Source organism: Electrophorus electricus, chromosome 2 (assembly GCF_013358815.1).
Source record: "Electrophorus electricus isolate fEleEle1 chromosome 2, fEleEle1.pri, whole genome shotgun sequence".
NCBI lineage: Eukaryota > Metazoa > Chordata > Actinopteri > Gymnotiformes > Gymnotidae > Electrophorus > Electrophorus electricus.
In genome coordinates, this window is record NC_049536.1 from 34,682,988 (window position 1) to 34,696,860 (window position 13,873).

General features: G+C 40.5%; 1 protein-coding gene across 19 annotated transcripts in view; it reads left to right on the forward strand.

The window, feature by feature from the left end:
- Nucleotides 1-12,471, forward strand: part of neb (nebulin) — a 59,581-nt gene extending 47,110 nt beyond the window's left edge. For 6 of the 19 annotated variants that reach the window (XM_035520077.1, XM_035520074.1, XM_035520084.1 and 3 more), the window contains 21 exons: nucleotides 124-237; nucleotides 337-441; nucleotides 1,129-1,233; nucleotides 2,019-2,123; nucleotides 2,558-2,668; nucleotides 3,613-3,723; nucleotides 4,217-4,330; nucleotides 4,610-4,714; nucleotides 4,897-5,001; nucleotides 5,370-5,474; nucleotides 5,982-6,074; nucleotides 6,515-6,607; nucleotides 6,929-7,021; nucleotides 7,528-7,620; nucleotides 8,150-8,242; nucleotides 10,010-10,117; nucleotides 10,212-10,398; nucleotides 10,533-10,625; nucleotides 10,891-11,031; nucleotides 11,389-11,492; nucleotides 11,658-12,471. In XM_035520077.1, coding sequence (XP_035375970.1) covers nucleotides 124-237; nucleotides 337-441; nucleotides 1,129-1,233; nucleotides 2,019-2,123; nucleotides 2,558-2,668; nucleotides 3,613-3,723; nucleotides 4,217-4,330; nucleotides 4,610-4,714; nucleotides 4,897-5,001; nucleotides 5,370-5,474; nucleotides 5,982-6,074; nucleotides 6,515-6,607; nucleotides 6,929-7,021; nucleotides 7,528-7,620; nucleotides 8,150-8,242; nucleotides 10,010-10,117; nucleotides 10,212-10,398; nucleotides 10,533-10,625; nucleotides 10,891-11,031; nucleotides 11,389-11,492; nucleotides 11,658-11,831 — 2,352 coding nt within the window. In that variant the 3' untranslated portion in view covers nucleotides 11,832-12,471. Of the gene's footprint in view, nucleotides 1-123; nucleotides 238-336; nucleotides 442-1,128; nucleotides 1,234-2,018; nucleotides 2,124-2,557; nucleotides 2,669-3,612; nucleotides 3,724-4,216; nucleotides 4,331-4,609; nucleotides 4,715-4,896; nucleotides 5,002-5,369; nucleotides 5,475-5,981; nucleotides 6,075-6,514; nucleotides 6,608-6,928; nucleotides 7,022-7,527; nucleotides 7,621-7,999; nucleotides 8,040-8,149; nucleotides 8,243-10,009; nucleotides 10,118-10,211; nucleotides 10,399-10,532; nucleotides 10,626-10,890; nucleotides 11,032-11,388; nucleotides 11,493-11,657 lie in introns of those variants that run through there. The other 13 variants (XM_035520082.1, XM_035520079.1, XM_035520092.1 and 10 more) reach the window with 13 other exon arrangements.
- The last annotated feature ends 1,402 nt before the right edge of the window (nucleotides 12,472-13,873 follow it).

The following is a 13,873-nucleotide window of genomic DNA, read 5'->3' on the forward strand; positions in this document are numbered from 1 at the left end:
ATGCTGATGTGATCCCTGAACAGTGAAACTCTCCGTGATTGTTTAAGCATTGTGGCTTACATGCTCTGTGGCATGCCACCCCATAACATCACTTAATAACCCCATTGTCTTTTCTCTAAAAAGTTGAAGTACAAGGAGAAGTTTGACAAGGAGATGAAAGGAAAGAAGCCACAGTATGACCTGAAGGAAAGCAAGATTTATCAGACTCTGAAGGACGCCAGCACACTTGCAAGTGAGGTATGTACTCTGAACTGTATCTGTATTCCTCTAGTGTTATTTGTGCCAGTTTGAAAGCTGTAGATACACAAGGCTAAAGAACATTTGATTGCTGTGCAGGTGAAGTACAAGGGTGACCTGAAGAAGATCCATAAGCCTGTGACCGACATGGCTGAGTCTCTGGCCATGCAGCACAACCTGTGCACCAGCAAGCTGGCCAGTAGTGTAAGATCTATGTGACAACCTATATCTTTTCTCACATTTCATGTGGTTTCATCTCACACTTTAACCACTTATTGCAACTTAACAAGTAATTCCGTCAGTGTAACTGTGGTACTAGAGCCATACTTGTGGCTGTTCCTCATCTAAAACACTCAAACACTGAGCCCTTCCTGAAGGACATCATCTGGTAGTGATCTTCACGGTCCTCATCTCTGACTTGACCTGTTCCCTTACTAGCAGCCAGCTTTAACCTTTTTCCTTTTTCCTTTTTCCTGCCTTCACCCCCGTAGAGCCATTAATGACACTGTAACTACAGCTTTTATTTGTTTATTTTTAAATGTATTCATTTAGAATAACAGTCAAAACACTTGACATTTGCTCCCCTCCTTAACTTTCTTCGTCATACTTTGCGTTTGTACTTATGTTTTCCTTTTGTTTCTCATGTTACCTTATGTAACTTCATAAAAATGCCAATATTTCTCAAAGTTTAAATAATTTCGGGCTTTAATTGAATTTCAGATGATTTGGACTGTTTCAGCCTCGCAATGTTTTTTAAGATCTCCACATTAATGGCGATTTAGTAAAAAGGTTTCTTTTTCATTGTTTTTTTGATTAAATGGGTAAGCGGTGGTTCTACATAAGGGACAGGTTAAATTGCACTGAGTGGCTTTACTGAGCATTCCCTCTTAGTACCAGTACAGGAAGAAATTTGAGGAGAGTAAAGGTCACTACCACATGATTCCCGACACACCTGAGCAGCTTCACCTCAAAGAAGCCTCTGACCTGCAAAGTCATGTAAGTCCCACCATGTTCTGACCTATCCAGCTGACGCCCCCCATGTATGTGTGTGTGTGTGTGTATGTGTGTGCGTGCGTGCGTGCGTGTGCGTGCGCGTGTATGTGTGTCCGCGTGTATGTCTCTGTGTGTGCGTGCGTATATGTGTGTGTGCGTGCATGTGTGTGGGTGTATGTGTGCATGCATGTGTGCGTGTGTGTGCCTGTATGTGTGTGCCTGTGTGTGTGTGTGCCTGTGTGTGCGTGTGCACGTGTGTGTGTGCGCGTGTGTGTGTGCACGTGCATATGTGTGTGCGCGTGCATGTGTGCGCGCGTGTATGTGTGCGCGTGTGTGCGTGCGAGTGTGTGTGAGAAGAAGCCTTTTTGTTTCCATTTGACCTTTTACCCACACATTTACACCCGACTGCCATTTTCCTCATGCACAGAGTCTGTATTATTTTTGGGGGGTTATTTTTTCTAATAAATCTATTATATGCAAGTGCATTTAATGGATTTAGTAAAACATATTCACTTCACTTTAAGTCTTCATTCTCTTTTCTGTTTTCAATAACACTTAAATGATTTTCTACCATTTAGGAATTAACAGTTGAAATATATCAAGTTTCTTGCTAGATCAAAGCAGTGTTATATATCAGGAACTGCAACTTTCGGTCCAGTAACACTTACTTTATTTAATCATTATTTATGAATGTATTAAACCAAAGGTAAATGGATCAGTTATGTGTTCTTTTGGACGGTCTGCGTTTACGGGATATGAGGGACCTTTGGGCTTGTGTTCACATACAGGTGAAGTATAAGGAGAAATATGAGAAGGAAAGAGGAAAAGCCATGCTGGACTTCGAGACTCCCACTTATGTGTCTGCCAAGGAAGCGCAGCATATGCAGAGCCAGGTAAATCTCAGCCACCGTAACGCCTGACAGTGAGGATTTTTGCTTCGGAAAATGAGCCTTCTCCTCTGCCCTGAATAATGTGTTAAAGGAGTATGAATAGTGCTTTAATGGGGAAGTCAGACATATACGGTAAGTACAGGAAGACATACCTTTCAATTTCCACCCAGGACCCAAGGCGATGGTAAAGTATGTTTCATTGCCTTCTGTGTATCTGCAGTATGTTGAGTAATTTGAATATAAGTGTTTAATTTCAGCCGTGTAGAGCTCCACCCTGTTGTAAGTTTAAGTTGGCTAATGAGAAAAATAACACATCAGCAATGATCTCGCAGCACACTGACTGAAGACCTGCTATGTCCGCGATTCCAGCACTTACCCTAAGGCTGTATTACTGAGCCTTCATGTGTCTTTCACTCTCTTATCTTTGCGGTGGATAGAAAGACTATAAGAGGGACTTTGAGGAGTACATGAAAGGCAAGAACCTGTCAGGCTTGGAAGTCACCCCTGCCATGATACATGTCAGACATGCCACCAAAATCGCTAGTGAGGTAAAAAATGGACCGACCTATATTTTTCTCTCCCTGCTGACCTGGTAATCGTACTAAGATCGCAGTCACACGTCCGTCTTACCAAAGCAAGTGCGTTTGATGTTCCTGGTCACACAAGAAGGTTGTGGTTAGTTTGCATGGATCACCACTCAGCCATAATACACTCAGTAACGTCCCTCCTGTGTTCCTGTGTTTTCTGTCTGTTTCTTCACTTGTTAATGCTCTCTTCATCCTCTCAAATTTCAACAAACCTTTTTTAACCAAGCGTGTTTTTATTAACCTTTCTGGAAAGTTTGACTTTGAATTTTTTATAATGCTGCCAAAACACAAATATATTGTGTCATTTTAAGGAATTTTGTATTCATCATGTATTTTGTTAAGATGTTACTCTTAAAATGTATATTCATTTTTATCAGGTTACTTTCCAAATGCACCAATGCCTTTGTTCTAACCCTACAAATCCTATGATTACAAAAAATAAATTCAAGAACCTTAATTAACTAAATAATTTTTAAGCCCTTGGGCACATCAACAACAGCAGTCATGACTGTTGTATGGACCTGATTATCACCCTCCTTACATGTCCTTACTATAGTTTTTAGCAGATTGCTCTACAAATTCACAAGCGTCATTGATCTGACCACCAGGGATGTCAGAAATAAAAAGGAAATAGAATACATTTCGGAAAAAATAAAGCCAAATACTTTAATTAGATGCAGCGCACATCTGCAACAGAGAAAGGTTCTGCTTGGACCATTTTAGCACCATTTTAGCACCATTGTTCCCTAGTCTTGCTGTGGTTTAGCATTAGAAACACCGGTTCAGAGCGGAGGCTTGGTGACATTGAGCTGTGCGTGTGAGCGGTACTCTGCCCTGAGCAATACTGTGTGTCGGTGCTTTGCTGTATGCTGTCTGCAGACTCTCTGTTCTTCTCCGCCCTGTAGAAAGAGTATAGGAGGGATCTAGAGGAAGGGGTGAAGGGTAAAGGGCTTACAGTGCTGGAGGAAACTCCTGAATTACTGAGAGCAAAGAATGCTACTCAGATCCTGAATGAGGTAGGATGGTGCAAGGTGGAGCAGGCCCCCGTGTCACTGTTACTCCTCTTCACGCCTCTTTGCCTCTTTACCACACTAACAGGGCTGCACTTAGTGTGCTTAGTCCTGATCCTTTGCTAACCACTAAAAAGCCCGATCCTCTTTCTAATGGACAATCCCACCTCCACACCTAACCAGGTCTGGTAATACATTTTTACTGATTCCACTGTGCTTCCCAGTAAAGATTTTTTTTTTCTTTCATTTCCGAGTGTTCTATCCTGTGTTTAATATTGCTCTTAATTTCTAACAGGACCTTTTCTATGCCCTGATGCTGTTAACATCCTCTAGTGGTTCTTCAAACTCGAGTTCAATTTTTAAACTTAAGTTGTTTAATCTCTGACGTATTAGTGAAGTACAGTTATCTTAGTGACAGTGCTGCAGCTTTGCAAATTGGTAGTTTTGTAAATGTTATTGTATGATCACACAACTCATTACTCTTTCTTAACTTCTACAGAGAGAGTATAAGAAGGCATTGGAGCAAGAGATAAAGGGCAAAGGAATGTTGGCTTTGGCTACTGACACCCCAGACTTCATGAGGGCAAGAAACGCCACAGAAATCCTCAGCCAGGTCAGTTGATCATCCGCCATTCTCATAACCAATATTACAATGTAATAGAAATCGGGAACTAATATACTGGGGATCCTTCACTGGAGATCCTTCAGACTGCAGTGCTAAATACTTCACCCCAACAAGGAGTTACTGAAAAGTACAAATATAAAAATAGGGTGTTAGCCCATTGGCTTGTTAGAAATGTAGAGTTTTTTTAGGCTGGGGGGGGGGGGGGGGTGTGGGGTTCCTTGGATGTTATCAGCCTGTGCTGTGAGTACTGTTTGTTATGTATAACAGGCCAAATACAAGCAGAACGCTGAGCACGACAGAGGCTCTTACACCACTGTGATCGATACTCCTGATATCATTCATGCTCAGCAGATCAGAAACATTGTGAGCCAGGTAAGGGCAAACCCTTGACTGTGATGTAGATATTTTCAACATGTAGCAGTAAATATATAGTGTCACCTTTAGCTGTAGGTTATGTTCTTTATTATTAGAATAATGCTTGCATTACAGACTGACCCAAAACCCTCTCATGTGCACTTTGTGCTAAACCTTTCAACCATTCATTTCTGAAACAGAAAAAGTATAAGGAGGAGGCAGAGAAGACTATGTCTCACTATGTTCCTGTGCTGGACACACCTGAGATGCAGAGAGTGCGCGAGAACCAGAAGAACTTCAGCACTGTACGTGTCATAGCAGAAGCTAAGATTCATTTGGCTGCTCCTACTGACTCAAAAACAAAAACATTATTGTTTTTGTTTGGATTTGGGTTCCTTCCTTATTCCCAATGAATGTTGTGTTTCCACTTGTGTGTTGTGCTTGACTCAGAATTTTCACTGACGTGGCTCTTAGACTGGTAGACAGCATCTCCATAGTTAATGATCTCATTCTTTCTGCAAGTTACTGATGACTATGTGCAGTGGTGTTGCTCATATGAACATACTGAGCATATTTTGTTGTACTGTTTTGATTTTTCTTGCAGATTTTTGGGTTTGGTTTGGGTTTTTGTCTGTGTGCCACTTTAACTGCCCTTCTGCTCTTTTCTCTGTAGCTTCAGTACCAGACTGACCTTAAACACAGTAAGGGTAAAGTGTCAGCAGTAATGGACACCCCTGAAATGCTACGCGTTAAAGAAAATACAAAGAATTTCAGCTTGGTACCTGCTGTTTATTGAGTACATTTTTTAAAACCCAGTTTTCCATCTTTTTTCTAACTGCATACTTTTGTCCTTTTCTCTTTACAATTCTTGCTTTTTTGCCCTTTTTTGTCTTTTTTTCCCTTCACTGCAATCATACGTTAACATACTCTGACTTGCAGCCAGTTCCTCTATTTAGCCCTTTGATCTAGTTATTAACTATAGACTAGCCCACTGTAGACTAACGTAATGGTAACGGTCAGATGATTTGCTTGATAATGTGCTGCTAACCATTTGTGGAATTAAAACCTTTACGTTTTACACCTTTGCCGGGTGTTTAACAGTTTGTGCATGTTTTGCCAGCCATGGTATGTTTGTCTTCTGTGGTGCTTTGTAAGATGTTTGTCAAAGTTTTTTTTTGGTCTCTGTTATTGCAAGTTTAATTTCAGTACCTCCCATAGAGAAAAACAAGCAGTGTTAGCTGCTTAGCAAATGGTCATAATGCTTTTACCTTTTACACTTTCAAAGATTCAGTACAAGGAGGGTTTGGGAGGAGGAACTGCTATTGCAGACACACCTGAGATGGAGAGAGTTAAACGCAATCAGGAGGCTATCAGCACGGTACACTGCAGTGTGACCCTATCCCAGCTATCCACCCCAGTACTCCCCCAGTACTCCCCAGATCCCAGAGAGAATGAGGAACCTCCCTTTTAAACCATCTCAAATCATCAAAGCCGTCTAGTTTTAATGACCGTCATGTCAACTCCATGTTAATATGCACATTAATACGACTTCCTCCAAAAAAATTACCCGTGCATTTAATAAACTAAAAATATTTTATGTATTTCAACTGTAAATATGTGACAAGGCATGCTCCATAACTGCGTGTCCTTTCATTATTTGACAAGTGTTGTATATTGTCTTTTTTCTAATGATGTCTATTTTTCCCAGCATATTTTTACTCTGGTTTAAACAAATTCTTCCTTTATTATCTGTGTTTTATATTCTTGTTCTATCATCATGTCTTTTTATCTCTATACTCCAAATTAAATGTGGATTAGATCAAATACAAGGACAAGCTTGGTCAAGGCATATCTATACCAGACCTGCCTGAAGTGAAACGTGTGCAGGACTGTCAGAAGAAGATCAGCTTGGTAGAGTTCTCTTGGCTGTAAAATTAGAAACTCGACCCCTTGCTTTAACCCAGTTTGGTCCTTTATTCTAACTCCATATGTTGCTTTTCTAGTTTCCTTCTGCTCAAAATGCTGTGCCTTAAAATGGTCCTCCACTTTTTTTATATTAGTGTGCACCATTGATGCATACCTCACAATTACCTCCTAACATTCTTAATTATTTTCAGATTTGCTGTCAGATCAAATCTTTATTTTATTTAAGCCTTTCTAATCAGTATTTGTGGGATGTATTTCATATTTTTAAGATGTACTGAACCCTTTTTTGCTTATACTTATCTAAAGATTCATTACAAGGAAGATTTAGGAGGCGGAACTGCTGTGTCAGAAACACCAGAGATGGAGAGAGTTAGACGCAATCAGCAAAATATTAGCACGGTACACTTGGGTGTGACCCTATCCTGGTCGTCTGTCCTTGCGACACCCTTCTCCTCTTAGATAAAAATATAGAACTCCCCAGATTAACATTAGTTGCCCTGTCAAACAATGATTAGCACATGAAATCCTTCACTGATAACATGTATAATGTCTGTGAGGAGACCACTGTACTCTCTGCTAATTCTTCTAAAACATTCATACTCACTTTGTAATGATTGTTGTGTACAACTTTGTTTGCCCCTAAACTTCATTTGCTTCTAAATGTCTTCAGGTTGTTCTCTTATATCAGAGAGCTGATTGGTTAAGTTTTTGTATTTTTATTGTGTGTTGATTGGTTCCTCCCATTGCAAGATTTTCTTTTCTTTGTTTGATGTGTTCTTAATGAAAATGTTTGTCATCTACTTGTGATTTTGATGTTTCCCATCTGTAAATGTTCTTGTTCTTATTTGGTTAATTTTTGTCCCTCACAATCTGTCTTGTCTGCATGTAATCAAATCTGTGGGTAGATAAAGTACAAACACTCACTGGGACGAGGCACAGCTATACCGGACCTCCCCGAGGTGAAGCGAGTCCGAGAGACTCAGAAGAACATCAGCTCGGTAGTGGAAGCTTTACAGTTTCTATGAGAGTGCCTTCATCCCCATTAACTCTTACTCCTCTCCTATGCTAGAACTTTCCACTGTCCTGCTCTCTCATCCCCTGTTAGCCCCTGAGATACATAGTGAAGACTGCTACTGCACAATTTCTCTCAGTCCTCCTAATACAAAAAAAGCCCACCCCATTGCTAGAAGTAGTTTATCCACACCTCAAATCCTGGCAAGACAATTATGTATCACCTTTTAAACATGCAAGCTCACACAACTTCAAACTTCTTCATCTAATCAAGAGTAACCTCATCCTTTTTATCTTTTAATATAAAACCCACAAACCACTCTCATCTGACACCATGTATTTGCTTTTCTTAACCCTTCACTGCAGGGTTCTACCTCTGTGGGAAATAACATCCAGATATGTTGTTGTGAGTGGCATTTGTCTTACCAGCATCTCCTGGTGCAGGAATGCATGGCATGTGTGACTTGTTGTCTGGTTCTGACTGGCCTCTGTGGGTTTTGTTCTTCTCCACTCTAGGTTTTGTATAAAGATACCTCTGTCAGAGGAACTCCTGTGGTATTCACTCCAGAGATGGAGCGGGTCAAACGGAACCAAGAAAACATTAGCTCGGTATTCAAATACAGGACGTGTGCCTTAGAACTAGTGTACAACATAACCTGTCTAACTCTTTTTTTTTTCTTGCTTAGGTGGTTAATAATATTAACTTCATTCTTCCACCTGCTGAATGTAAAACATTTAAAATACAGTGTCTTGCATATGTATTCACTCCCTTGAACATTTAAAAACACATCTAATAGTGTTACAATTGGGAAGTGAAATTAACTTAATTGGAATTTTATTTCATGAATCTACACAGCATAGTGCACAATAATGAAGTATAAATAAAGTCAATATAATTTGCAATTGTAATCAGACATTAAAAACAGAAAAAAATGTGATTGCGTAAGTAGTCATCCCCATTGTTGTGAAAACACCTAAATTGGTTCTGGTGTAATCACCTACCATTATTTGCATCCACTTGCAATTAAAGTGTCATATGATCTCAATATAAATACACCTTGTCCTAGAAGGTACCAGAGTTTGTGATCATATCTACAGATCAATCAAGGAATTACAGCCAGAACTCTGTGTAGACAAGGCTGTACATCAAAATCCAGTGACTGATTAAGAAGGGCAATAAGCAGAGAAGCAAGCAAGAGGCCGAACGTTGCTCTGAAGGATCTGTAGGAATCTGCAGCTGTGAAGGGAAAAGCTGTGCAAAGGACAACTATTGCAAAGGACAAACTTGGGCTTTATGGAAGAATGGAAAGTAAATAGCCTTTCTTTAAAAATACATTATTTGAAATTACATTTGGCAGCTTAGAGACTCCACAAACTTCTGGAAAAGATCTCTCGTCAGATGGCCTTGTCTCAAAGCACTATGAATGGCAAAAACCAAACACTACTCATCAACATGAGAATACCATCCACAAAGTGAAGCTCTGAAGTGGCAGCATCACACTGTGGGGATGTTTTTCGTCTGCACAGAGTTGGAAACCAAGCTCAAGGCAAGATGTATTGATCCAAATACAGGGAAATCCTTGAAGAAAACCTGTCCCAGTCTACAAGTCACCTGAAACTTGGACAGTGGTTCATTTTCCAACAAGACAAAGACCATAAGCACACTGCCACAGCTACACAGGAGTGGTTAAAAACAAGAACCCCAATGTATTTGATTGGCCAGGTCAAAGAAGAGACCTCAGTTCAACAGAGAATCTGGCAAAATTTGAAAATTGCTCCAAGCAATCTGACAGCGTGTGCAATTTTGCCAGGAAGAATAGGCAGATGTCTAGATCCAGATGTGCAAAGTTGATTGAAACATACCCTAAAGGACTTGTAGCTGTAACTGCAGCAAAAGGTCATGCCAAGTATTGGGGTGAGGGGTGTTACTTATGCAATGAACAGATGTCTTTGTATCATAACTTGAGTGATGTCAGTCACATGGTAAACAACCCGTTTGAGGTCATTTTAGGTTGTAACACAACAAAATGTGAAAGTTCAATGGGTGGGGGGGGTGAATACTTATACAAGGCACTGAAACTCTTCTGTGTAAATCCTTTTCTAACGTCCCCATAATCGGTTGGTTTTTCATGCGTCTCCACTGTCCTATAGCACTTCTTTGGAGTCAGACAAACATGTCTCCATCTCTCTCAAACCCTGGAACTTTCTGTTAATTCATCCATCTGAGGTTGCAACAACCTATAACAACCTATTTTTTATGTCCTGTGGTTTCAGTGTTCCCTTTTCTGCCCTCCTCATTTCAACCCTAGCTTTGAAAGAAGGTTGCAGCTCAGTATATCTTATTAAATTGCTTAAATTGCGATTACTGTTGCTCAGGTGCTGTACTCGGACAGCTTCCGCAAACAGGTGCAGGGCAAGGCAGCCTTCGTGCTGGACACTCCTGAAATGAGACGTGTAAAAGAGACCCAGCGCATCATTTCTGGGGTCAGCTTCAGTTTAAGCCCTTCTGTTTCTGGCATTCGCACGCTTGCTGAAATGGAGCAAAATTGAATAACACTTGATCTCTTCTGTGCCCCAGGTGAGGTACCATGAGGACTTTGAAAAGAGCAAAGGTAGCTTCATCCCCACCACCACTGACCTTGTGACTGAGCGTGTGAAGAGGAACATGCAGGACTTCAGTGACATCAGCTATCGCGGAATTCAGAGGCGTGTTGTGGAGATGGAGAGGAGACGCACCATAGAACACGATCAGGAGACCATCACTGGTCAGTTCATTCGAGCATTTCTCACACACTTCTAGCCAACCTAACCAAGCAGCTCCTGCACACGTTTCTTTCATCTTTTAAATCTGTGTATTGAAGTAGAACACGACCTTATGTGACCTTTGTTCATTTCCTAGACCTGCGTGTATGGCGCACAAACCCTGGCTCAGTCTTTGACTATGACCCTGCTGAGGACAATATCCAGTCGAGAAGTCTCCACATGTTATCAGGTGGGCAACTAGCTGTTATCGTTCATCTTAGTGATCTGTAACAGGAAGGTTTGACTTTTGGTACCTTCGTAAAAGGGAAAAATTAGGAAAGTAAAATAAGTCAGTGCTTATAAATAGAGCCTAACAACTTTTAAATGAAGCTGATGTTTCAGACTAACATTAGATGGGGGGAGGAGTGAAGTGATGATACAATGTAGCTGAATAAGTAGAATTTTTCCTCTCATTCACCAGAGTTGCTGACCTTTGAACTTTCTCCACCTTTCAGTTCAGGCACAGCGTCGCAGTAAAGAGCACTCCCGCTCCACCAGCGCCTTGAGCGGTGTTGGGGACGAGAAGTCTGAGGCGTCTGGGAATGTCGAGCACCACATGTCCCTTTACAGCAACGGATTCCCTACTTCTTCCATAGGTACTTTCTTGTATGCTTAATAACAGTAGGCATTTAACAGGTAGTTATTGCTCCTATCTTTGAGACAGAAGTATGGCTTCAAGAAAACAAAGTGTATATTCTAAATTCAGATACTTAGAAACTAGGGCTGCAGCATACATTGTTAATCAAATCACTTTTTGGCCTTTGTAATACTTGTTTCTCAGAAGGCTGCAACATGAAAATGAGCCCTCTAACTAATTTGTTTTTGTGTTGTAAACGCCTTGAACAAGCTCAGACACTCCCAACTGAGTTTCCTATTAATGGAAGTATTGATCAACACCTGAAATCCCAGTGTAGTATTTTTGTCTGCATCAGTGTTCTTTCTCTGCACTCCAGGCTACCAGCATGCTAAGACTGTTGAGCTCCAGCAAAGATCCTCTTCTGTGGCTACCCAGCAGACTACTGTGTCCTCTGTGCCATCTCACCCCTCCACCACTGGAGTAAGTACGAGCTCAGAAGGTGCATTCATATCTCTCTCCTAACACATTGTAATAATTGGATCCAGAATTTTCATTATGGATCCAATAAACCACGTAAACCACACTGTCTACAAGTATTGCAACCTGTGAAATGGAGCCCAGCAATGCCGTTTTCCTTCCTTACAGAAAACTGTACGTGCTATGTATGACTATACTGCTGCTGATAGCGATGAGGTGTCCTTCAAGGATGGAGACGTCATTGTGAACGTGCAGTCCATTGACGAGGGCTGGATGTACGGCACCGTGCAGCGTACTGGGAAGACTGGCATGTTGCCAGCCAACTACGTTGAGGTAGTCTAAAAACAAGCAGAAGTAATGACATCCACTGGGCTAAAGCTCTCAGGCACCTGGAGCAAAGCTTGTTCATGTGTATTTTATGTTAGGATTAGAATATGCCTAGTGTTTGTCTGCATAAAAAGTGTAATTTTGTTCATGCCCACGTCACCCCATCAGCGGCTGTGACCTGAGAAACTGACTAACATTATACAGTGCTTAACTGTTTGATAGACCATTGTATTTATCTTTATGTTTCAAAACTACTGTAACAGTAAATGAAAACCAATTTTATGGAAGGCTTCCCTGGAGTTTCCAGTGATGAAACCTTTGCAAAAAAAGAGATGGGTTTATTGTCTGTAAAACTTTTCTGTAATGGAATCGGCATAGTCAGTGTTTAATAAACATCAAATAAACAAATGCCAAAAAAGAAGTGTCAAAAAAATCAAATGCAAATTAAGAGAAAAAATATATATATTTGAACTTGCAAACCTTGAGGAGATAACACTTCCTCAAATACTGAAGACGTATAAGAAACAAGCCTCTTCCCTCCTTTGGTGAAGGCTGGTCACAAGTTGCATGTGTGTTCCGATTCCCCAGGTCTAGGGTTAGAGTCATATACTGTGACTCAGTAGCTAATAAAGCACACCACAGTTCTGCAGTAAAACTGTCTCTTGTCATTAATACAGCGGCAATTCAGAGTGATTCACATAAGAACTATAACTACAACTTAAACAGAACAAATTTCAAATAGCGATGAAATGATAGTGCTAAAATGATACATCTAAAGTGCTGAGATAAAAGATAAAGACAGAATAAATATAACTAAAAGTCCATTGTAGTGCAGAAAATTTATAAAAATACAGTGCTACAGGAACAAGGGGGACAGTTTAAACTGTGGCCTGGTCAAATGAAGATTTTATTTTAAAGGCATCTAGTGTCAAGACGGGGGCGTCACCATGACACCAACTAGCTCCTTTTGATCCGAGAGTTGTGCTTAGCGCAGCTAGATATGTTGATCCTACACCATTAACTGATTTGTAGACCAATAGTAACTCCTTCACGTCAACTCTGTAATATACTGGAAGCCAGTGCCAGAACTGAAGACTGGGGGTGATGTTTTCTTTTGTTCCTAGTGAGAATGGCAGCTGCAGCTGTCCACTGAAGAGGTCAACTCTGACAGAAAAAAAAAAGCCTGGATGAGCTTCTCTAGATCTGGCTTTGTCAGGAAATCTCTGATCTCGTTGGTGCTCTTAAAGTGATAAAATGCTTATTTAGTAACTTATTTGATCTAACTTCTAAAACTGAGATCGGAGTCTATTAGTACACTGAAGTTAATTCCTTAGAGTATCCTGTGGGAAGGTTACAAATTTTCATAGGGGTTCATTTATTTTGTCTGTTGCAGAGTCTGAGGTATAGCAATGTTTTTGTTTTAAAAAATGGACACAAAATTAAATAAAACAAATTCACCACCGTAATCACAATGCAAGCAATATAAACCCTCTAACCCTCAAAAAGTAAAAGGTCAAAGTCCTTCAATATTGAAAGACTTACCAAATTGTTCTGTAAAGAGATAATTTAAGAAAAAAGGGTTCTAAGACATTAAGGTTAGAGTTAGAATAATCATATCACCAATCCTCTATAAGGAAAGTTTCTGTAAAATTTGTGCAATGCAAGTTTGGTCATTACCTGTGTTCCTGTGTCACCACTTACAGAGAATTCCTACAGGATACAGGAAAAAATAAAAATGTTAATTTGTCCCATAAACATTACCAGAGTTCTGACGCTGAAAATGTTTAGTTTTTTGCCTTTTTTAGGTTTCTCAGGCATGAAAATATTACATCTACTACTTCTGATGGTGTTGTTCCTTATGCTGTTGTCATCAGTATCACTGAAGATCTTCCCAAGTGATCCCACAACTGGTTACAGGGCAGTTGGAAGCAGGGCTATATACTGGATGCCAGTTTAGCTCAGAAGATATAGATCATGGACCTCATGAGAATGGACAATTAAATCTGACCTTCTTAAGGAAGATCCCACCTGTCACGTCCGCAGACCCGAGCGTTTCC